Source organism: Rhodamnia argentea, chromosome 1, assembly GCF_020921035.1.
Source record: "Rhodamnia argentea isolate NSW1041297 chromosome 1, ASM2092103v1, whole genome shotgun sequence".
Classification (NCBI taxonomy): Eukaryota; Viridiplantae; Streptophyta; class Magnoliopsida; order Myrtales; family Myrtaceae; genus Rhodamnia; species Rhodamnia argentea.
The window spans coordinates 26,271,373-26,295,492 of NC_063150.1; the positions used below are offsets into that span (position 1 = coordinate 26,271,373).

Sequence of the window (24,120 nt, forward strand, 5' to 3'; positions counted from 1 at the left end):
TTAGCACCAAGGACAGAACCGATTTCCAAGGCACCCTACAAAATGTCCCTCTCAGAGTTAAAGGAATTGAAGGTTCGGATGCAAGAATTGCTGGATAAAGGATTTATCCGCCCCAGCGCATCGCCTTGGGGAGCGCCAATGTTGTTTGTAAGGAAAAAGGATGGGTCATTACGATTATGCATTGACTACCAGCGGTTGAATCAAGTGACCATTAAGAACAAGTATCAATTGCCAAGAATAGATGACTTGTTCGATCAACCGCAAGGGCCTACAGTGTTTTCTAAGATCGATTTGAGGACGGGCTACCACCGGTTGAGAATTAAGAAGGAGGACATACCGAAGACTATTTTCCGTACCGGATATGGGCATTATGAGTTTACGGTCATGCTTTTTGGATTGACCAATGCTCCGGTTGCCTTTATGAATATGATGCATCGGGTATTCGGAGAATTCTTGGATCGGTTTGTCATCGTGTTTATCGATGATATTTTGGTGTACTCGAGGAGTTTGGAGGAACATGAACATCATTTGAGCATCATTCTACGGACCTTAAGAGAACACGCTCTTTATGCCAAATTTAGCAAGTGTAAATTTTGGCTCGATGAGGTAGCATTTCTTGGATACATCGTCTCTGGGAATGGAATCTCGGTAGATCCGGCGAAAATTGAGATTGTGGTGAATTGGCCAAGACCAACGTTGGTCATGGAGGTTTGAAGTTTTCTAGGCTTGGTAGGGTATTATCGCCGATTCGTGGAAAAGTTTTCTTCGATAGCTATTCCGCCGACGCAGCTAACGAAGAAGGAAACTTGCTTTGAATGGACAAATAAGTGTGAGAGGAGTTTCCAAGAACTGAAGCATAGGTTGACGACGGCACCGGTTTTGACGATACCATCGGGTCTTGGAGGATTTGAGATTTACAGCGATGCTTCGCTAAAGGGACTCGGATGCGTATTAATGCAACATGGCAGGGTGGTCGCGTATGCGTCACGACGATTGAGGCCTCATGAGCAGAACTATCCAACGCATGATCCGGAACTTGCGGCAATTGTTTTTGCACTGAAGATTTGGAGGCATTATCTGTGGAGAGAAAAGTTTCAGATTTACACGGATCATCAGAGTTTAAAGTATTTATTCTCCCGTAAAGAGCTGAATATGAGGCAGCGCCGTTGGATGGAGTTATTGAAGGACTATGATTGTGATATTTTATATCACCCCGGAAAAGCGAATAAAGTAGCGGATGCTCTGAGTCGGAAGTCGTGCATGGCGCATTTATTGGTTAAAGAGTAGACTTTATTGGAAGAGTTGAGAGATTTGGAGTTTAAGTTGGAAGTTTGCAATCTCTCAAGTCTATTGGCAACTCTGAGGATTGAGCCAAAGATTCGGGCGAGGATTAAAGCGTTGCGATCAATGGATCCCGACATTCAGAAAATTTTAGAGATGGATGCCACCAAGAGGAAACTTGAGTTTCAAGTGGCCGAGGAAGGAATCTTGAAATTCCGTGGACGTCTGTGTGTCCCTAACGATGAGGAGCTCAAGGAAAAGATTTTGTCAGAAGCTCATCGGAGTAGTTATAGTGTGCATCCAGGCAGCACTAAAATGTATCCGAATCTGTGCCAACATTGCTGGTGGAATGGAATGAAAGTGGACGTGGCCATGCATGTGGCTAAGTATTTGACGTGCCAACAAGTGAAGGCACAACATTGTAAGCCTGGAGGGCTACTTCGACCGTTAGAGATTCCCGAGTGGAAATGGGAACATGTTACCATGGATTTCGTCATGGGACTACCGAAGAGCCAGAGAGGGTACGATTCAATTTGGGTAGTTGTGGCCAGATTGACTAAGTCCGCACATTTTCTGGCGGTGCGAAAGGACTTTGCAATGGAAAAAAATGCTGAGTTGTATATGCGCTAAATAGTTCGATCGCATGGAGTGCTAGTAACAATTACGTCGGATAGAGATCCTAAGTTTCCTGCGACTTTTCGGAAAAGTCTTCAGAATGCCATGGGAACCCAAGTGCGGTTTAGCATCGCTTATCACCCTCGGACAGATGGATAGTCGGAGAGAACAATTCAAACTCTTGAGGATATGTTGAGGGCATGCGTGATAGATTTTAAAGGGGGTTAGGAAGAACAACCGCATCTAGTGGAGTTTGCCTACAACAATAGCTTCCAGCAGAGTATCGGAATGGCACCATTTGAGGCATTGTACGGTAGAGCTTGCTGAACTCCGGTTTGTTGGAATGAAGTTGGCGAGAGAAGTATAACGGGATCGGAACTAGTTTAGCAATCTGTTGAGGCGGTAAAAGTGATCGGAGAAAGGTTAAAGACTGCTCGTAGTCGTCAAAAGAGTTATGCGGATAGACAACGTAGACCGTTAGAATTCCGGGTGGGAGATCACATTTTCTTGAAAGTGTCGCCGATGCGAGCCTTATCTCGGTTTGGGAAGAAAGGAAAATTAAGTCCGAGGTACGTAGGTCCATTTGAAATCCTGGAACGGATTGGGATGTTAGCTTATCGACTTGCCTTGCCGCCAAATTTGTCCCAAGTCCATAATGTTTTCCACGTGTCCATGTTGAGGAAGTACGAGCCGGACCCAACTCATATACTAGATCATGAAGTCGTGGAAGTTGATGAAAGAGTATCCTACGTGGAGAGGCCGGTACGAATAGAAGACAGAAAGGAACAAGTTCTAAGGAATAAGACAATTCCATTGGTGAAGGTCGTATGGGAACACCATGGAATGGAAGGGGCAACTTGGGAAAATGAAGAAACGATGAGGCAATTGCACCCCCACTTGTTTGAATAGATAAGTATATTGTAAATTTCGAGGACGAAATTTTTGTAAAGGAGGAAGAATTGTGACATCTTGTAATTCGGCTCGTTTTGAAGCCTTGAATAAATGAAAAGTCTCATCGATGTATTTCAGTTTAATCTCACTCGGGAATGGTCCATCTTGAGTAGACTAACCAAATGGGAATGGCTAGCTAGGAAAATTAAGTACGTGGACCTAAGAACTTGGTCATGGACCGACTCTTTGGCCAAGAAAATTATCGAGGGAATATTTTGGACCAATATAGGCCGATCCTAGAATAATTAAGGAACGATTTGGATAATACCCTACGCTTGGATCACGGGTGATTCCGTTTGACCTCGTATGGGTTCCGAACGTCCCGGAATTATTTTCTAACGATCATGTCCATCGGGACTAATGATTGGCCCTCCCAATTGAATGACAACCAAGATCGCCATGGCTAGGATAATTCTTAAATGTGATTTTAATCACGGGTCGATACGCATAACTCCTAAAAGCTGCCCGTTAATTTGAGATAAGCTAAAAATTCTATTGATCGAGATTGATCGCGAATCGAGCTTCAAAATTTGATGTCGGACCTTCGTGGGTCTCAATAAATAAAATTTTGGACATTTCCTCATCCTGTGTGCTATTCCTTCGCAGTTCGCCCCAAAAAGGTTCGGGAAAGATATATTTGGACTGAAAATGGGAAAAGACTCATTTGCCCTCGAAAAATACCCAATTTTTCACTTGGATCGAAGGGTATTTTGGTCATTTTCCCCCTTGGCCGAGATTGACTAGTCTTGTGGGAAGGAAAAAATTTATTTTTTCTCCTCTTGACTTTATGGACCCAAATAATTATTTTTAACATATATTAGTTATTATTTTAGTCTTCTTCCTCTTCATTTTTTTTTCAAGAACCCTCTCTCTCTCTAGCTCACTTTCTCTCTCTACCTCATACTCCCTCACTTGGCCGAATTCTCTCTCTCTCACCCTCCATTGCCGAAAATTCTTCAAGCTTTCACCGGCATCGCTTTGGATAGCTTGAAGTTGCTAGATCGTCGTTGAGTCGCCGGCCGTGCAAGAACCGCCGGAATCGCCGCTTGATTCAAGCTTTTCGCAACCGTTCAACGGAGGTTTTTGCGAGTTTTTGAGGTAGGATTATTTCTAAACCTAAATTAGGAGGTTAGGTTGCTAAGAGACCATGGATTTGTGAAATTTTGATGAAGAAATTGGTGGATTTGAGCTTGGGAAGGGGGTGGCCGAAAATTCCATGGAGGAGAGAGAGAAACCATGTTCTTGCCATGAATAGTGAAGTCAAGAAGATAATTGTTGGTCAAAGTTGGACCATGGTTACTTTATGCCTAACTATAGTTACTTTATGCTATTATTTAATCATGGTTAGGTTAGTTTTGACTCTAGTTAATTTTGAACCATGGTTAGTTTATATTTTAACTAGGGTTACTTTTATGTGACAAATGTTGTTATGCCATGGTGTTAATTGAATATTGCATTGTTGTAGTTTAGTACTATAGTCGTAAATTAATTGCACGTTAGAAAATTATTATTGTTCAGCCCTGATAATTCCCACGTTAGTTATTTTAATCGTACACTATTTATATATTGCTACGTTGGCATAATTTAATCGGGTAGTTTGGATTAATTTTTAGATTAGTGTGAATTAATCTGGTGGTCCCGATTTATTAATTCTCTAACGTGAGTGAATCACGTGGTCCCGAATTATTCTCGGAAAATATTAGGGTCGTATTCAATCAAGTCGTCCGAGGCCAAAGTGAGCCGTATTCATCTGATTGTCCGAGACCGAGAAAGTATGAAAGTCATGTTCAATTAAGTCGTCCGAGACCAAAGTGAGTCGTGTTCGACTAATTGTCCGAGACTTAATCCGGTCGTGTTCCTATGTGTCCGAGACCGAGATTTGTGGGTCGTATTCCTTTGTGTCTGAGACCCTGGTATATATACATATATATATGTATAGGGCCGCGTTCCGTAAAGGTCCGAGGCTCAATGTTATGAACTTATTTGATGGTAATGGAGTAGTGTGGAATATTTCTAGAGTAACGTGGAATAGTCTGGAGTAGCATGGAATATTTTCGGAGTAACGTGGAAATTTTCGGAGTAACGTGAATATTTATATTATGGCCTGATGTGTCGAACACGGGCCTCGGAGCACGTAGAATATTTTATTGTTAGACTGAAGCATGGAACGCCGAAACGGAAGTAACGTAGAATATTTGAGAAGGTGTGAGAATTTTCGGAGAAAGAATGGAATTTTCTGGAATTTAATAGTGGAATTTTTGGTAGAAAGGAAAGGGTTGTTGGAAATTGTTGTTCGCCTATGTTGTGTCTGGAGGCACTAGCGACCTGATCTAGGGTTAGAGATTGTCCTATTGAGATTTTATCTCACCCCTTCGTGGGCTCATTGTTTTTCGGACCCTCCGCCTTAGCCATGAGTGTTCCGCCCCGCGAGTTCGGTATCCCTCGGGACATGGATATGCAGGTGACAGAGTATCCTGTCGGGGAGGACCAAGTTTATTATAGGTACGTTACTACAGTTTGGGTAGACACCGGAGAGCTATACTGGAAGCCTCGGACATACGTGGCATGGACTTATCGCCACGGGGACCTGACCTGGGACCATTGAGCTGTTTCGATGTTCCCTTTAATGGAGTCGGGGAGTACAATCCCGCCAATGCTGTACCACCAGATAGAGAGGTGGTGAATCCCGATGCTGCACTTGAAGTTTTGGCGCCCGATCCCGTAACTATGGTACCCGCAGAAGAAGATGGCGAAGTTGTGGAGCCTTCGGATGCTAAACGGTCTCCCGAGTTGGATGAGGTAGAGCTGGCAGCCCGATACGAGTTTGTGCTGGGTAGCGAGGACGAGGATTAGGGTAGTTTGCCTCATAGTTTTTGTAGCGTGTTGTATTTTGGTTGTGTAGCGGGCTTCGACCACGTGCCTTTTTGTTATAGGTGGTCACGGGCTTGTACAGTGGCCCCCGAAGCCCTAGGTTTGGCAGTTTGTAACAACTATGTATATATGTACATATGTGTGTTTTTACCATCTCAAGTTATCGTAGTGTTATTGGTTTTTATTGAACGGAGATTGTTGTTGCTTCCGCGAAATTTTATTTTGTTGGCCCTTGGATCCTGGAGAACCGTACACGGTCGTGGCCGGGTGAGATGTCGACGGCTCGTAGGGTTCGGGTCATGACATCAAGTCTGCTGCAAACTTTGTTCAAAGCCAAAGAAATGTAATGCACGAGCAGAATGAGTCAAATTCAGATTTTGAGGGAGAAATGAAAATTCAATGTGCACTTGCTGGTGTAGTGTATATACTGATAAGTTATGGTCTTGGTAATGAACTGAAAATACGTGATGTGATGTAAGAAAATTAACGAAAAAAAAAAAAAGGATGTTCTAGAATTTGCAATAGAATTGCCAATGTTATTTTTCTTTTTGGCAAGAGAGGAATGTTAGTTCACCGTCGTCATGAATGCAAAATCTCGAGTATAAAAAACTTTCTTGTATGTGTTCATTTTCAGAGATGGAGAAAAATAACCGAGCTTATATTATCAAATTGAGTGATCAAAAGTACCATTCCTCAAAGCTTACAAAAGTATTATTTCTCTTTTCATAAACAAAAATAGTCCTTTTTGTTTCTCTCCTTGTTTCTTTCTAGTCGATATTTTCGGGGGCGCTAATATATAATCTTTATAATCAATAATAAGGCTCCTTTCTAGTACTACTAGCAAAAGCATACCCGCGCTTTGCGTGTCGACAAAAGACGATTATTTAAATGATTTGGTACAATTCCCTTGTTACTAAATATTTAAATTATCGATGAATAAAAAGGTATTATTCATTATAGTACGAAGAAATTGTATCCATGTACATGTGGAAAGATAAAACTTTTACAGCTTTTTTGCAACATTATTTATAACTTTTAAGATGATAAGATTCAACTTACAAAATTATTGATTGAAGATATTTAGTAGAAGAGACGGATTGTGTTTCAGAAAAAAGTAGAGATACTAGTCTTGAGTGAGCTGAAGAGTTTCAATTATCATAAACTGATATAAGTTTTTCTCCTAACTGGAGAAGGAATATAATTATTATGTATTAGCGCCAAGGGTTTAAGCCAAATTGTCAGTAATATGCCAAAAAAAAATGAATTTAAAAATAAAAGAAGAACACTATGTTTATTACAATTAGTTTACCAAAAAGGTGGTGCTATTTTCACGCCTTCTTTGATTAAAGACACCCTTATTATAGTTAACATATCAAAATGTCCTTTGATTGTTTTATCCGCACTTGCATATATCTTCTTCCTAGTTTGTCTTTAAATTAGAAGAATATTGTAGCTTCACAATGTTGACATTGCAGTCCAAGCATCATAGTGTGGCCGCCCCGATAAAAAAACAACCCTCACTTGTGGACTCCCACAATGGCCTCTGCCAAATCCAAATACATAGACAACATGACCCGACTCAACGGTCGCTTAGATTTCATAGAGCCATGTAATTTTGAGATGTTCCGTAACAATTGAGAGAGAGAGAGAGAGAGAGAGAGAGAGAGAGAGAGAGAGATATGGTTTGGTATACTGGGACTAACAACACATCCTAGAAGGGTGATGATGACTAATGACAATCAATCGAAGAAGTAAAGCACACAGTGATTCAAAATGGGTTGGCTTTATCTCTAAGCTTACGTCCACTCTCCATATAATAATCTCAACTCAAGCTGAATTCCATTAAAATTTGCAATATAAGTTACAATGGGTAAGTGTTGTCCCTATCAGTTGATAGATCAATACTATCAGGACAAAATCACTACCCTTACACTTGTACACTTGACTTGTTGCAACTAGAAAGCAATACAAAACCTTTACTGGAAATATCAGACAGAAGGCTGACATTTTCTGATTTTAGACAACTAAGGTGAAGTCCATCTCATTATTTCTCTGTTCAACCCTTTCAAGCTCGCTAATCCACTTTATATAGAAATCTTCAAACATCATGTTTAAGACTCTGAAGAAAATCAAGATGGTTGCTGGAGAGTAGGTCCAAGCTTTTAATGGCCAATTTTCTATTAGATCCATGGTCATCTTCAGGCGAATACATCGCTAGCAACTTGACATCAGCACGATTCAAAACTCATCATCAACACGTGCACACTGTCAAAAGTTGGTTGATGATTTTCAGAAATGATATTGATAATACGACAGGCAATTGCATATCCAATAATCTTTTCGGTTTGTCAACATTCAAACACCTCTCAAGACACGAGATTTACTCTGGTACCTCCAAGCCACGAAGAGCCACTTATCATGTTGGCACTTGTTTTCTTAAATGACACTATATTGGTTCTCGTTTTTGCTGATATCATAGGGTTAATTGACATTCACGTAGTTTTCGCAGCATCTGCACTTATTATGATTGATATTAGTACTGAGGATACTTTTGAAATCATCAAAATTCCATAGGAATGTTCTTCTAGCATGGTAAGCATTTCTCCTGCTCGAGAAATTTCTTGTCAACGGTTCAAGAGTGCATTTTGATCTTGCAGTCAACTTGCCCGTGGAAAATCAACGACTTCATATAATCAGGACCAGCCAGCAAGCATGATGACCTCCGCTGTGAGTATTTTTTTTGTAGGTTCACTCGGTTGGATCATCAGAGCCGTTAGAATTAGAAAATAGTTTTTGGACATTGGTAATTACACGCAAGGCACCAACAATGCCGGACATTGCTGAAGACTAGGAAATGCCGATTGACAAAAAAGTGGAGTCAAGTACAATCGATTGTTCAATCCTTCACTGGATTCGCGAACCCAGAGGAATTTTTCTAACTGTTGAGATACTGCCACACTTGTTTTCATTTGAAATAAACGATTTGGGTGGTCTTTTCTCAATTAGCGATTGTAGATTGCCAATCGAGTCCAGAAGCCGTGTATACATCTACATTCTTCTTCAAAGACAAGTATTCAAGGCTTGTAACAGCTCCAATCCATAGGGGAAGTTGTGTAATTATGGTGCTTCTTAAAGATATGCTTGATAGAGACGTCAAATGACCAATGGAATAGATTATCTTCAACGATGAACAATGCAAAGCACTACGAATTTCGAGATCCTTCGACTCTTGATCTTCAGCATTGAAGAATTAAGTAATGCCTAAATATCATAGATATTTCCCACGAGCACATTTAATTATTGGTATCAATTTAGTTCTAAACCTTTTGTATTTGTGCCAATTGAGTTCATCCGGCCAATTTTGACTGAAAATCAGTAATGTAAACATCGGTTGTCCTACGTGACGCGGCGGATACTACCGTGAACATTTTACACAACTTCCCCTATCGATTGGAGCTCTTACAAGCCTTGAATACTTGTCTTTAAAGAATAATGTAGATGTATACACAGGCTTCTGGACTCGATTGGCAATATGCAATCGCTACTTGAGTTCGATATCTCCTACACGTGCATTAAAAGTTTGAAAGTAGCGAGGGCAAATAATCAGTGCTTGAAGAAATACATGCAGCACACGTTGAAAGCTTGCAACTTGAAACTATTAATGACATTTGTAGATAATTGTCTTTGAGGATCTTGAAATTGACTCTGATTGAAGCATGTCAAATGAGCAGATTGGATTGGGTCGGGTTTGGATTGGGCCGGATCGAAAATGGCCCAATCGATATTGACCCATTTAACACATTTTGACCCATTTCTTTGCAATATAAATCTAATGACCCATATCCGATTCATACCTAACCCGACCTATATTGCTAAAACACTTCAATATTAAAATTGGCGACCAGCGGATAGCGTCCGCACGCCACCGCCGCCTCTGTCTGCTCACCCCCAAGGCCGTAACTACCCCCACCATAACCAGCCCTGCCCTAGCCACCTCCGTAACTACTGGCCCTACTCCCTCCACCTCTGCCACCATGGCTGGTCCCTTGCAACGCAGAGCCGCCGGGGTCGGTCACGTCGACAGCCTTGGTGAGGTTGCCGTTGAACTCGATATGGAACTCGGCGGTTTCACCCTTGTCGAGGCTGCAGAAGCCCTCGGAAGATTGGTGGACGAAGAGACCTTTGAAGCCGTCGACAAGGGTTATGGAGCCGAACCCCTTTTGGTCGCTGAACCACTTGACCCTCCGCGTGATTCTCTCCGCCATAGCCCATTGAGGATCGACCTCGCTGCACACTAATCGCATATAGCAATAAAACCCACCACTACCTGGGAGCAACAAGAGAGAGAGATGGAAAGAGAGATATCTTTTGCCCATCTTTTTCTTGCTTTGAGAGCTGTGAAATTCGTGCGGGTTCGGGAGTTTTGGGGATTGTTGGGGCGTGGTGGCATTGGCTAAGAAAAGGTCAAATAAAATGGCGGTGGGGGTGGTTATGGCGGGCCGCGACTGAGTGGAGGCAGCATCGGTGGTAGTGGGGCATGCGAGTGATTGCGACAGGCAACAGCGGCCAGGCGGGCGCAACGGGCGACCAAACTTTTAATTTGTTATGTAAAAGGAAAAAGAAAATTAAAAATTAGATCTGGGCAAGGGTCGGGCCCTCGCCAGACTTTGAAAAAAAGATAAAGAAATAAAAATAGAAATAAAAATAAAAAGGAAAAAATAAACATAAACATAAAAAAAATAAGAATAAATAGTTTTTATTATCTTATTATAACTATTGTTCATAATATTTTAATAATTTTTAATAATTCATTAGTTTCGCTAAATTAAATTAAATATGGAAATACTTTAGTAATATGGAGGTTGGCTCGGGTTTAGGTCGGATTGGGGATTGGGTTGTTATATTTGTACTACATGAAAATAAATTAAAGCGGGTTAATTGGATTAATATGGGTTAAACCATATTCGACCCGACCCACCTATTTGAAATCTCTAGCGGCAAGTGACATTCTCTCTTATGCACTCATTGCTTATCTTGGCCGAGCGAAAAAATAAAACTACTTCAAGTTGCAACAAAAGCATAAACTTGAAGGAGGGATAGAACCACTGGGGATTTGTCCTTGTAGCGACCCTTCTTACTTGAGAAGGGAGCAGGGTTTTCGCAATTTGCACGGCACATAGCATACAGTGTTGCTTGCATAATTTAATAGGAAAGAACAAGAAAAAAAAAAAAAGGGGGGGGGGGGGAGAGAACCAGGAAAAAAAAAAAGGGGGGGGGTAAGGGGGGGTGAGATCCCTTGCCACGAGGAGATAAAGGGAGAATGATTAAAAAGTTTAATTTTTAATTTGAAAGGTATCCTGAAGAACTATTCACAAAGGGAGTGGAATTAGCAAATGGTTAATATCACGAAAAACCCCAAATTGGTACACATGTGAAAAATTTACCCCAAACTATTTTTATGACCACGAAAAATCCCAACCGATACACCTATAATAAATTTACTCGAAACTATTTTTTTATTACCAAAAATCACAAACTGGTACATCCGTGATAAACTTACCCTAAATTAATTTCTTTTACCATGAAAACCCCAAACTATTATACTTGCAACAAATTTACCCTTCGTTAAATTAAGTTAATATCACGAAAAATCCTAAATTGATGCTTCTATGACAAATAGAGGATAAAAATCCCAAACTGAAATACCCGTGAACCGCCACATGCCATCCAACTCAGCAATTTGACATTAAATTTAATGAAAACTAACGAAGAAAAAAATTTGCCATAGGTGTACTAGTTTGGGGTCACAAGTGTATTAGTTTGGGGTTCTTTTGTGGTAAAAAAAGTAATTTAAGATAAATTTGTATTTGTCTATGTGTATGAGTTTAGTGTTTTCCGTAGTATTAATCCTTTAGCAAATAAATGAGATGGAAATAGAGGCTATCATAATAAAATTGACTAACGAATTTTCCTTTTTTAACCTATGGCTGGAGGCTCGCTTTCTTTATAAATGTACTTTTTTTTTGTCAATTATAAATGTACTATACTCGAAGCATTTTCGTGGCCGTTAATTATGCTATTGATCTCTTACTTTTTTGCGTAAACGCGTCAAATGGATGGGGCCAATCGAAAATACTCAAACCCAAATGGACTCATAGTAACCCATTTTAATGCAACACAATTTTTGTCACGCCCCGAACCCTACGAACCGTCGACATCCCGCTCGGCCTCACTTGCGTACGGTTCTCCGGGATCCTCGGGCCAACAATAGTATACAACTCATGCGGAAGCAACAAAATCTCCGTATATAAACCAACAAAATTACGATAACTTGGGATGGTAAAAACACACATATGCACATATATACATAGTTGTTACAAACTTCAAACGGCTAGTGGGGCCACGAGCCCGTGACCACCTATAACAAACAAGAGGCACGTGGGCGAAGCCCGCTACACTACCAAAGTACAACACTCCACAAAAACTAAGAGGCCGACTATCCTAAGCCTCATCCTCGCTATCGGGCACAATCTCGCCTAAGGCTGCCAACTCGTCCTCATCTAACTCGGAGGCTCAACATCCGAAGGCTCCACAACTTCACCATTTCGCACGTACGGCTATGGGGTTAGGCGCCAAACTCCGGCCCAGCATCGGGTTCACCTCTCCATCGGGGTGTAGCATTCGCAGTTTCCCACTCTAATAAAGGGAACATCAAAACCTCTCAATGGTCCACGGTCGGTCCCGTGGCAATAGGTCCATGCCACATAAGTCCGGGGTTTCCAATATAGCTCTCGATATCTACCCAAGTAGTTGCATATCTATAATAAACTTGATTCTCCCGCGCAACTACTTGCGTATCCATGTCCCGGGAATCCCGAACCGGGGCGGAACACTCATGGCCGAGGCGGAGGGTCGAAAACAACGAACCCACGACGGGTGAGATAGAATCTCGTAGGAAAATCTCTAACCTAAATTAGGTCGCTAGGCTTCCGAACACATTTTCATTTTAAAATTTCCGACAATCCTTCTTCCTTACCCAAAAATTCACAATTAAAATCCAGAAAAGTCATTCTTTTCGAAAATTCTCCACCTTCTCAAATATTCTACGTTACTCCGTCTCGGCGTTCATGCCTCGTCGACAATAAAATATTCTACTGCTCCGGGGCCGCGTTTACGCATCGGCCATAATATAAATATCCCTTACTCCGAAAAATTCGCGTACTCCAAAAATATACCTACTCCAAAAGTATTCCAAGCTACTACAGAATATTTCACGTTACTCCAAAATATTTCCGTCCTAATATTCCACGTTACTCCAAAATATTCCCGTTAATATTCCACGTTACTTCGAATTTTACGTTACCCCATAAATATTCCACGTCACTCTAGAATATTCACGTTACTCCCCGCCATCAAATAAGTTCATAACATTGAGCCTCGGACCCTTATGGAACACGGCTCTATATTAATTAGGAATGCGACCCATCTCGGTCTCGGACACATAGGAACACGACCGGATCAGTCACAATTAGTCGAACATGACTCACTTTGGTCTCGGACGACTTAATTGAACACGACTTTCTTACTTTCTCAATCTCAAACAATGACGAATCGGCTCACTTTGGCCTCGACGACTTGATTGAATCGACCCTACATTTCCTCGGTCTGAAATTCGATCGGCTACTTGGGCCTCGGGCGACTTGATTGAATACGACCTTCTCTTTTTTAGAATAGTTCGGGACCACGTGATTCCTCACGTTAGAGAATTAATAATTGGGATCACTCGATTAATCCACACTAATAAAAATATTAAATTGATACCCGATCAATTAATACTACCATAGTATCCAATCCCGTCATGCGACCATGTTGCTAACATAGCAATTTATAAATACTAAAATTATACTAACGTGAAAATTTATCACGCCGAACAATAATAATTTTCTAACATATAATTAATTCCGACTATAGTACTATGCTATAATAATGTCACATTTAATTAGCACGTGGCATAACAACTTTATGTCACATAAAAGTAACCTAGTTAATATATTAATTAACCATGGTTCAAAAATTAACTAGAGTCAAATACTAACCTAACCATGATTAAACAATAGCATAAGTAACCTTAGTTAGGGCATAAAGTAACCATAGTTAAACTTTGACCACTATTATCTTCTTGACTTTACTATTCATGCAAGAACAAGCTTTCTCTCCTCCTCCATGGAATTTTGCCCTCCTCAAGCTCAAATCCAACAAATTTTTTCATCAAAATTCACAATTCATGGTCTCTTAGCAACCTAACCACCTAATTTAGGTTTAGAAACAATCCTACCTCAAAAACTTGCAAACGTCCGTTGAACGGTTGAGGAAAGATCGAACAAGTGGTGGTTTTTTACACGGCCCCCGTTCCAAAAAAAAAAAACACACAAAAAAAAAGAGCTCGAGATTTTCGGCAATGGAGGGTGAGAGAGGAGGGTGTTCGGCCAAGTGGGGAGAGGGAGAGGGAGAGTGAGGTGAGAGAAAGTGAGCTAGAGAGAGAGAGAGGATTCTTGGATAATGAAGAAGAAGAGGGCCAATATAATAATTAATAAAGGTTAATAATAATTAATTATGCCCACAAAATCAAGAGAAAGAAAATAATTATCTCCCTCATTGACTAGTCAATCTCGGCCAAAAGGGAAATGACCAAAATACCCTTCGTTCCAAGGGAAAAAAGGGGTTTTTTTTAGGGCAAATGGGTCGTTCCCATATTCAAATCTACTTTTCTGAAAAACCTTTTGGGGGGAAAAAAAAAAATAAAAGGATGAGGAAACGCCAAAATTTTATTTATTGAAACCGTTGAGCAATTAAGCTCGATTCGCAATCAATCTCGATCAATAGAACTTTCAGCAAACTAACGGGGCTTTTAAGAGTTACGCGTATCGACCCGTGATTAAAATCACGTTTAAGAATTACTCGAGCCATGGCGACCTTGTGTCATTCAATTGGAGGGTCAATCACTAGTCCCGATGGTCGCGATCGTTAGAAAATAATTCAGGGACATTCGGAACCCACACGAGGTCAAACGGAATCACCCGTGATCCGAGCGTAGGGTATTACCCAAATCATTCCTTAAATATTCTCGGATCGGCCTATATTGGTCCAAAATATTCCCTCGACAATTTTCATGGCCAAAGAGTCGGTAGGATCAGTTCTTAGGGTCCGTACTTAATTTTCCTAGCTAGCCATTCCCATTTGGTTAGTATGCTCGAGAGGGTCAGTGAGATTCGACTGAAATACATCGATGAGACTTTTCATTTATTCAAGGCTTCAAAATGAGCCGGATTATAGGATGTCACAATTTTAGCGATCCATACCTAACTAGGGGTGTGCAAACTGGACTGGACCGGACCGGACCTGCCGGGTTGGTCCGGTCCTTAAGGGGGATAGTCCGGTCCCTGGTCCCAATAAATGGAACAAGTGATCGGGCGATCCGGTCCCCGGTTCCATGGTTGAAGGGACCGGATCGGGCCGCTCAGACCGTACCGAATCGCCTAGAATATATATAAAGATACATAACATTATAAAAATAATTAGAAATGTTTGACTTCAAACAAAATAATACAATAATAAAAAGAAAAAAGAACCAGTTAACATAAACTAGTTAACCTAATTTTCCTAAGTCCTCTTTGCTTATGTCTCCTTGTTGCCTCTCCGCTCACGTCTCGCCTTCGCTTCTCCGTTCATGTCTCACCTTCGCCTTTTTGCTTGCTCCTCTTGCAGTCCCGCCTATCGTTGCTCCTCTCGCCGCATCCTCTCCTCATCTTCATCCTCACTTTTTCGCTTCGATCTCAAGTAAAAACCCCATAATCACCGAATTGGCGGAACTTTTTCATTTTTCTTTTTTTCCTCGGAAAGCAACTCTCGATTTGCAAGGGTTACAATCCCCGCTACTCATCCTTGCCATGTAGCTAAATCAATCGCAACGAGCTTTGGATTTCTTGCAAGAAATCACCAAAATAAGCATCCAACCTACAAAGAAAGTTAGTTTGTCCGACTACAAGTTCCCCACTACTTAGGCAGTGTATGATAATTTGCAAGATGATATTCCCAATAAGACCTCATGTGATCTATTCAACCGCACGTATAATGCCCCCTTAGGAAAGGTATCTGACATTAGCCTTCTACGTTTCCTCTCTCATTCCCATAATCTTCACGAATCGTGCAACTATGTATCAGTACATCAGTAAATTTACTCTAACCTAGTGAATTTCCTTTTTCAAGCACTAAAAAGGTGAGATTATGCCCTTTTAGCGTAAGGTGAAATAGCCATGGAAGATCATTAATTTTCTAGTTCTTTTGCCCTTTGAAATTGGGCATTTTTTTTTTTTTGGGATTGTGGAATTCTGCTTCATTGCCTCTTTTTACCTATAATCACTTAAAAGTATAATCAATATAAACATTAGAGAAGTTGCTCTTCGAATCACAATATTAGGTTTTGAATAGTCAACTTTCAGAATCTCATGATTTTCTTGGAGATGTACTGAATAATTCATGGTTCCGATTGATTTTTTCGCTCCATGTTGTTAGCCCTTTATACTTTGATGTCCGCATTAGATGCCTTCAATCTAATCCATGTTTTTCTTGATTCAGGTGATCAATTCACATGTCAATGGAAGGGCAACAATCCAATGATATGATGAGTATTCTGGATATGGACTCATTAGAACATGAAGGTGAAGAAGACGACCTTGTAGAGGCATTCAATTTAGACAAGGTATCTCATGATTGTCCTCCTAATCCTAGTAAACAAATCTCACAAGCATGGAGACACTTTCATAAAGGAAAAAAGGAGAAAAATGAAATTCAAGTGTTTTGCAAGTATTGTGGGACCAAGTATATATACATCATTGCTAAGAGTACTTCAACTATGTTGAGGCACTTGAAAAGGTGCAGTAAGAGTCTTCAAAATGTAGATAAGAGGTAAAAATTGTTTGCTGCACGTAGGACTCAATTAACGATAGGGAATACTACTGCTACTACTGGTGATGGTAGTGCTAGTGTCTTATCGACATGGAAATTTGATTAGGAACGTTGTAGGAAAATGCTTGTCCGTATGATTATAATAGATGAACAACCTTTTGACGATATTAATGAAAGGACTTGATTGCATCAATCTAACAAGTTTAAGGACTTGATTACATTTTTTGAAAATTTTAGCACCATTATAATTTTTACGATAAATTTTATGACTTTTAGTGCACTTATTCTCGAGTTAAAATGCCACCGGACTTAACCCATCTTTAACAGTTCAGTCTTTGGATGCTAAATGGCTAACGCACAAATCTCCTACCTTCCTCTTTTTTTTTTTTTCCTGTAATCAACACGATGATAAGTTGATCCTACAACCTCTCTCTCTATATACATAGATTGTGAGGTGATAGGATATAATCAAATTGAATCATCCATCAGCTTTTGCACATCCAACTAAGTCTTACTTATCAACCCAATTAAGACCGGCCATCGGCAATGCCATATTCATGTTTCTTTAAGTCTAAAGTCTGAATTTTAACCCTAAAAAAAATGTGCAATGTCTGTATCACCTGAAGGCATCATTGTGTTCTTGGCCTAAAACAATGGTTAAGTGAAAAAGAACAAGAACAAGAAGAAGAAACTACAAAAATCACCAGCTCTTCAATCCTCATATCTTCGACCAAAAAAAAAAAATCCTCTTATCGAGTAATTATGTCCACTAGCCTGATTGCATAGAACCTATGCTTTGATATTCTTAAGGAAGATTTGGTCCCAGTAGTTAATGATAGTAAACTTGCTATTCGGACGTTAGACTTTTAAATACACGAATATTCCCTGTCCAAGATCACTCAAAATACACAAGGCCGCAGAGAGAAATGCACACAACAGGGTCCATGCTTTGGTTGTCTATATCTATAAAACTTTGTTCTCACGGATCAAAGAGAAAAAGCACATGACAGCTAATGAGTTTTCTTCACTAAGCCAAAAAGAATGTTTTGTACATTGGATAATAATAGGTTAAAGGGCTGGTGAATCTCCAGGGATTTTGACACGAACACTTGGAAGAAGTGGAAATCGAACGGAACTGCGGACAATACCCAAATCAAATCACCGAATAAATCAAGCAAAACGCTGGCTTATCCCTTGGCTATTAATTACTTCAGAATGTTCACAGCTTCTTCATCTTTCAATATCCTTAAGAGGTCTCATTCAATATCCTGAGCTCTTAATGCGAATCGACCAATCTCAACCAACCCAAACCCTAGCAACCGACCATTCCCCACCACAAATCCTTGAGAAACAAACACTCGAGAATTCAAAGGAATTCCAAGGCGAAGGAATCGACTTACCAAGAGAGACGACCAAGCACGGCTTTTGGTTGACTAACCCAGAGGCATTGAGATCGACTGAATCGAATGAACACACTCCTCAGCCTCGCGCAACCGGTTGTGCTCCACACTGCAAACGAGGAGCTGAAGGCGGGCGAGGAGGAGGAACTTTGGAGACGGAGAAGCGGAGGAAGGAGGAGAGAATGATTTTCCTTTTCGAGGAGAGAAAGTCAATTTTTTTTCTTACTATGAAGGTGTTTTTTTTTTTTTAAAGAATAGTTTTTTCTTCACTAATTTATTTTAGTGTACTAAAATATCAGAAAATTAAAAATTCGTTTTTTCGAAAATTACTTTTTCGCAAAAGAAACGGAACAGTGAAAAAGGGATTATTGTTTTTCAGTGCAGTTAACTGAACCAATATGCAATCTTTTTCTTTCTTTTTTTGCGTTGCATCGTCAACCAGGGCTCATGCTTATTACAGAGTCTAAGGTGAGCGCAAGAACTTCATTCGGGGGGGACGACTAGGAATCAAACCTTGTAAGAGAGAAACTGATATGGCAAAAGCTTGTCGCGGCACACATAAGCCTTTTGAGGAGTATTTCCTGCTCGGCAATGACATTTAATGCCCGATTTGAGCAACATTTAGGAAGGAGATTTGAGCTCAATGGCCTTTTATGAAAATTAATTTCGTCGAAATTACGATATGCAAATTGAAAATTTAGGTCTTTTGTTGCTAGAGCAATTTGGCATACTTGAATCTGATTTTGGCATACTTACCTAATTTGTGTAATTGGTGATTTGTCCAATTGCTTCCTTTTCCCATTAACGGGAATGTGACAATAATTTAAATTAGATAAGTTTTTTTTTTGGTCAAATTAAATTAGATGAGAAAAGACACCGTTTCATCGAAGTTTTTTAAAAACATGTTTGTCCGTTTGTTAACATTTGTTCTATGATTTTTTTCTTTCTTTTTACTCCCTTCAAATACTTGAAAACAGAAAAACACGTGAATAATTGAAACATTTGATTAAAGGGTCAATTTTTTTAAAAAAATAAAGGACGTTGTAAACAAATATATAATGCCCGATTAAAATATGTGCTCAAATGTACAAACTATGACGATGTATAATACCATATTTTTCCTATTCCCGTGGATCGATTTGCCATGTTAGGCATCATCTGGTGAACAACATGCGGACAAAACCACCTAGATCTCTAAATATAATGTAAAATTAAATTTATATTAACAAACATAAAAAGAAATTACAACCTCATCTGATCAGAATATATATATCCATTGCGATCCAACAATTAAATTGACACCGAATTGTCACGTGGACAAAGATAGGCCAACGGCAAATTTGGCTTCAGGTTGAGCACTCTCAGGAGATGATCATGGCTTGGATGTTAAACTGTTGAAGACTAAAGCCAATTTGGCCAACCAAGTATAGGGTCTAAAATTCTTGCCCAGTTCTGCTTATGATTAGGAAAAAAAATTAGATGATCTGTTTAGAATTGATAGGGTCGGAACGGGTTAGGCGGGCCAAGACGGGTGGACTCGAGAGGGAAACACTCGTTTAAACCAGTCCATTTTGCCTTTCGAGCCGATCACAAGTATCGCCTCCTCCTGGACCGTCGCAAGGAAAACTACCACCTCTCTTCAAGTTACGCCTGCATCCAACCTGTTTCCCCACCAAAATTGCCATGATCATTTTCCTGTCTTTTTGCACAGGATTGTTCATTCTATTTCTTCATTTTTACTCTAGATTCATGACTTCAAATCTCAAGCAATTGTCATAGTAGCACCACCATTCTCTTTTTATCAGATTTCTTCATCAAGAGCATGGTCTACAGAAAGTTCAATTCGATAAAGAGCAATACCATGTATATAACTCAACAATGGCGGCACTATGAATTCTTTTTCGCTTTTGCATCATGATTTCTCCAAGGATTAAGAGCTTCCCCTGACAAGCCTGAGCTTACGGCGAATTCTCCCAAGCCCGCTTCTCCGACTCCAACACAGTAACTTTATCATCTGCAACATGCAAGCACCACAATCTTGCTCTCATTACAATGCCTTAAATGATTGGAACTTGGTTGATCCCTAGAAAGACAGACCCTTTGGCAGCAAAATGAGCAACCAATGGGCATGGTAAAGAATCTGATGATCTTCTGTCATTAAGATGCTTACAAGAGCACAGCAAACAAGATTTCTCACAATCTTATTGTCTATACCAAAGACTCCATTGAGAAAGATGCAAGTGAGGAATTGCAAATATGACAGGACTTACCATATCACTGCATTTGATCATGTTCCTTCAGAAATTTTATCTCTTTCCATATACCCCGAAAAATATGATGTTGCTGCAGAACAATCTGCTCAGTGATCTCTTGAGACATGCATCATTGTCGTAAGTTCGATTTTAAAACCACCATCTCCAAAACTATTTTTCGGAAGTTTCTCCCGCAAGATGTTGCCAATGAACAGATAATTAGCTGCACAAACTATCCATTCTCCACAGACTGTCGAAGGCTTCGCGTTCATTGGCTCGCAAGCTTTGAAGCAAGGTTTGTCGGATAAAATTGATTTTCCAACTGCTAAATAGTGCCTAAAACTATCGATTTCAGAGCTATGTCACGCCATTTTTTGGCTATGAGCTACCCAACATAGAAGTGGAAAAAGTTGAAACAAAAGATTGCATGAGCAGGGAAGAAGGAACAAAAGGAAATGGACAGTTCTCACACAGAAGCCAGTCTTGATCATGAACAACTCCATGGAGGCTCCGATGAGAGTTTAGAAGACCGCGATCTTCACGTACCAATCCAGAAACTTCACCGACACGTCAAAGCTGCTCTGCAGTTCACGGCGGCGGCAGAAAGATGGAGAATGAGAAAGGAAAGGCAGAAAGGAAAAGGGAAAAGTTTGGTATATTTTAGTGCAGCTCGTTGCATCGATATGCAATCTTTTCTTTCCTTTCTTCGGTGCATCAACGAGGGCTGATGCTTATTACCAAGTTTAAGAAAAGCATAAAAGAACTTCATCCTGTGTGGTTCTGCTACATGTCATATGCTGTGGATGACTAGGAATCAAACCATCTTCTACAAGTATTTCCTGATGTTCAATGACATTCCATGCTCGATCTGATCTATGTTTAGGACAGAGATCCGAGCTCAACGATCCCAGAACTGCTCGAGTTTCAGCAAAATCTGATGAACACTTACTTAGCAACTAGCAAGCTGAGTCTATCTTGATGGTGATAGCTTATCTGTTATCAAGTCTCTGATCAATCTGGAAACACCTCCTGCTTGGAAGTGGAGATTCTTGAACTCAGTCAAATTGAGAAGCTCTTGGCAAGATCAAATGCTGGGGACTCAGTTCAACTCCATGATCAGCTAATCTCTCATCCCGCAATATCTTGCCCGCCTAAAATCCACCAGTCACACCTACCCTCTTCGTTTTTTTTGCTTTTAGCGGTGAAATAAAATGACTGCATCTGAGGTAGTGTCGTTAAAGCACTAAAGAAGCAACACTTTTGACATGCTGCACAAGCACCGAAACTCGAATCTGAAAAGCGAATGAACGTTCATGAGGATTCTGGGCGATCTTGATCATATCTAATGGACGTTCATGAGGATTCTGGGCGAAATAGGCCTAAGGATCAATAGCCTCGAGGCCCTCTTCCCATTGCACTCCTTTGAACCTCTTGTACCACTTCTTCCTCTCTAAAGTCGAATCCGAAAAGCGAACAGAAACTGTGGTCAGCCAACAGAACCATAAGTGAACACAAAACTTATCAGAAAGTATCATAAAAGAAAGTTATGCATATCAATGGCCACAACAAATGCATATACAGATGACAATATTACTGCTTCAACAGGGTTGGAAAAGCTTTCCACCTTATTGTGTGAGACCACAAGTCATTGTATACAAATTGACAATTTTACTTATTTTTTGGTTCAACGACCTCGGACAGGGGCAGTCCAAGTGAATGCAGAGGATTCAGCCAACTACGATAGTACTGTCACAGTAAGTTACCCGTATAATTTGGGCTTTCACCTTGCACATTGCATATACCATTGAGATATTACACGAGTACAACAGTAGACTTCTCTATTCTCTACACTGTACATACAGCATAAACAGAGGACTCGCTATCAGAATTCAGAAAAGAGAGCGCTCTCTGGCAAAGTCGAGAAACTGTCACGATCACCGTCACCGATGCAGTCCTCGAAGAGACTAAGGAATTCGTCAGGATTAAATCCACACCCCTCAAGGTCACAGAGCATCGACTCCTCTCCCAAGCTTCCACCGCCAGTGGCCAAGTTTTCCGGCAAAGTCAAGAATTTGTTATGGTCACTCTTAACCAAGCTCCGCAAGCAATATTACACCTCACGAGCTCTGAGCTCACTCTTTCAACAGTCTGAAAACCTCTAGAAAACTCAGAAGAATGCCGCCACTGCAAAAACAAGAAACAGCACTCCACCCAAATAGCCAACCTATTTGAAAACACGAGCGACAAAAACCAGTTAAAAGTCAAAACAAGTGAGTTTGCTTTGGGCACGGATCCTTTCATAATGCACAGCAAATGCAGCTACTTGGGTGGAAAATTGAGATCACATGGAGCAAAACACGTCCCTTATAGGCAGTACAGTGTACATCTTAGGCCTGATGTGTCGGTACCAGAACCATACTGCATAGTGAAGTAGAAGCTTTTCAAGCAAGAGCAACGAGTACATAAGTGGAACTCTTTGATCCTTTCCAAAGTGGAAATTGGGCACACACACTTCTGCATTTAGATCGCGTATGTACTATAACACAGAAAAGGTAGTCAAATAGCAGGCCACCAAGAAGATAGCATATGCTGGATGAAGATGCTCTACAACCATAGGGCTCCCATTCGTGCTGTAACCCTTAACCACTTCTCAACCGTTGATGCATGCGAATGAGATAAGCATCAGCAGCAGACGAATGTTGAGACACACATGGGAGTATAGTGCAGGACAGAGGATCCACATCCCTAATGCTCAAAAGAGGGCATGTCTTGAGAGAGAGTGAGAGAGTACCTACATAATTTGCCACTGGGGTTAGAGGATGAATCCAACTCATTCCAGATCAGGGGAGCCACCAGGGACCAACTGCATTAAGACAAAAAGGAAGGCATCATCACTTAAGTGAGGTTCAGGCACTCGAAAGCAGAATTCTAGCTTTCCGGTAACGTAATTGCCACACCACTTGCGCTTTATACTTATCAAGAGGTGAGACACAAGGACCAGATTCTTGTAAATAATAAGCGATGATGACTTTTTTACCACAAAATCAAGACCAGTGATGATTCATCAATACATCGTCTAAGCATTTTCAGTCTACTATCGGAAGGAATCTCTCTGAGTGGCTGATTGTTTCTGTTTTGTTAAGGCGGTTGCTTAGTAGTTGATAGATCACCAAAACTTTAGGCAAGACCGTGCCCATATCGATGCAAGGGCTCAAAACATATACGCATATCTGCAGCGATTTCACTGTATGCAAGAATCAAAACAGAATCTTACGATCGCATGAAGCTTCCACAGGAAGCTCAATAAAAAGAGGAGTGAGAGAGAAAACAAGAGGCCATATTGCAGATGCTTGTGCAAGTAGTAATTCTCAGTTAGAAGCATAGATCAAATTGAGGACAGATAGGCCTCATAAACCACGGCTTTGACAACTTCCAATGCTAATACATTCAAAATGAGGTCATTTGCCCCTTCAGATAATAAATTGATGTCAACAACATAGAATGGCTTCCCTTCACCCCAAAGTAGTACGAGAAGCGTCTTGAGGCACTACTAAATTTGAGAGAGAGAGAGAGAGAGAGATACATACTACTCAGTGACATCCTCGAGGACCATGTTGACGTACACATCGAAGCCCCTAAGAGTACCGACAAGCTCCTTGTCTCCCTTCATTATAACCCAGATTTTCAAACCTATACACCGGTCAATCAACTCTGCATATTTCATTAGCGGAAGATGAACATAAGTGGAAATGCCCCCCAAATTTTGCACGGATCTCAGGAAATTA

The 24,120-nt window shown here is 40.6% G+C and overlaps 3 protein-coding genes across 12 annotated transcripts in view; all 3 read right to left on the bottom strand.

Annotated features, from left to right (window-relative positions):
* Positions 1 to 18,232, bottom strand: part of LOC115727781 — a 109,032-nt gene extending 90,800 nt beyond the window's left edge. The window contains exon 1 of the mRNA XM_048273977.1: positions 17,893 to 18,232. The gene's annotated coding sequence lies outside the window, so the exon portion shown is untranslated. The remainder of the gene's footprint in view (positions 1 to 17,892) is intronic.
* Positions 1 to 24,120, bottom strand: part of LOC115730729 — a 47,737-nt gene that overhangs the window by 23,112 nt on the left and 505 nt on the right. For 2 of the 10 annotated variants that reach the window (XM_048273804.1, XM_030661338.2), the window contains 3 exons: positions 23,923 to 24,046; positions 23,127 to 23,198; positions 21,916 to 22,559 (listed from right to left, as the gene is read on the bottom strand). In XM_048273804.1, the coding sequence (XP_048129761.1) occupies positions 22,400 to 22,559; positions 23,127 to 23,198; positions 23,923 to 24,046 (356 nt within the window). In that variant the 3' untranslated portion in view covers positions 21,916 to 22,399. The other 8 variants (XM_048273823.1, XM_030661339.2, XM_048273812.1 and 5 more) reach the window with 8 other exon arrangements.
* LOC125314782 (glycine-rich protein 2-like) lies at positions 9,705 to 9,983 on the bottom strand. The gene has a single exon (XM_048277892.1). It carries the CDS (start codon positions 9,981 to 9,983, stop codon positions 9,705 to 9,707), a length of 279 nt encoding a protein of 92 aa, XP_048133849.1.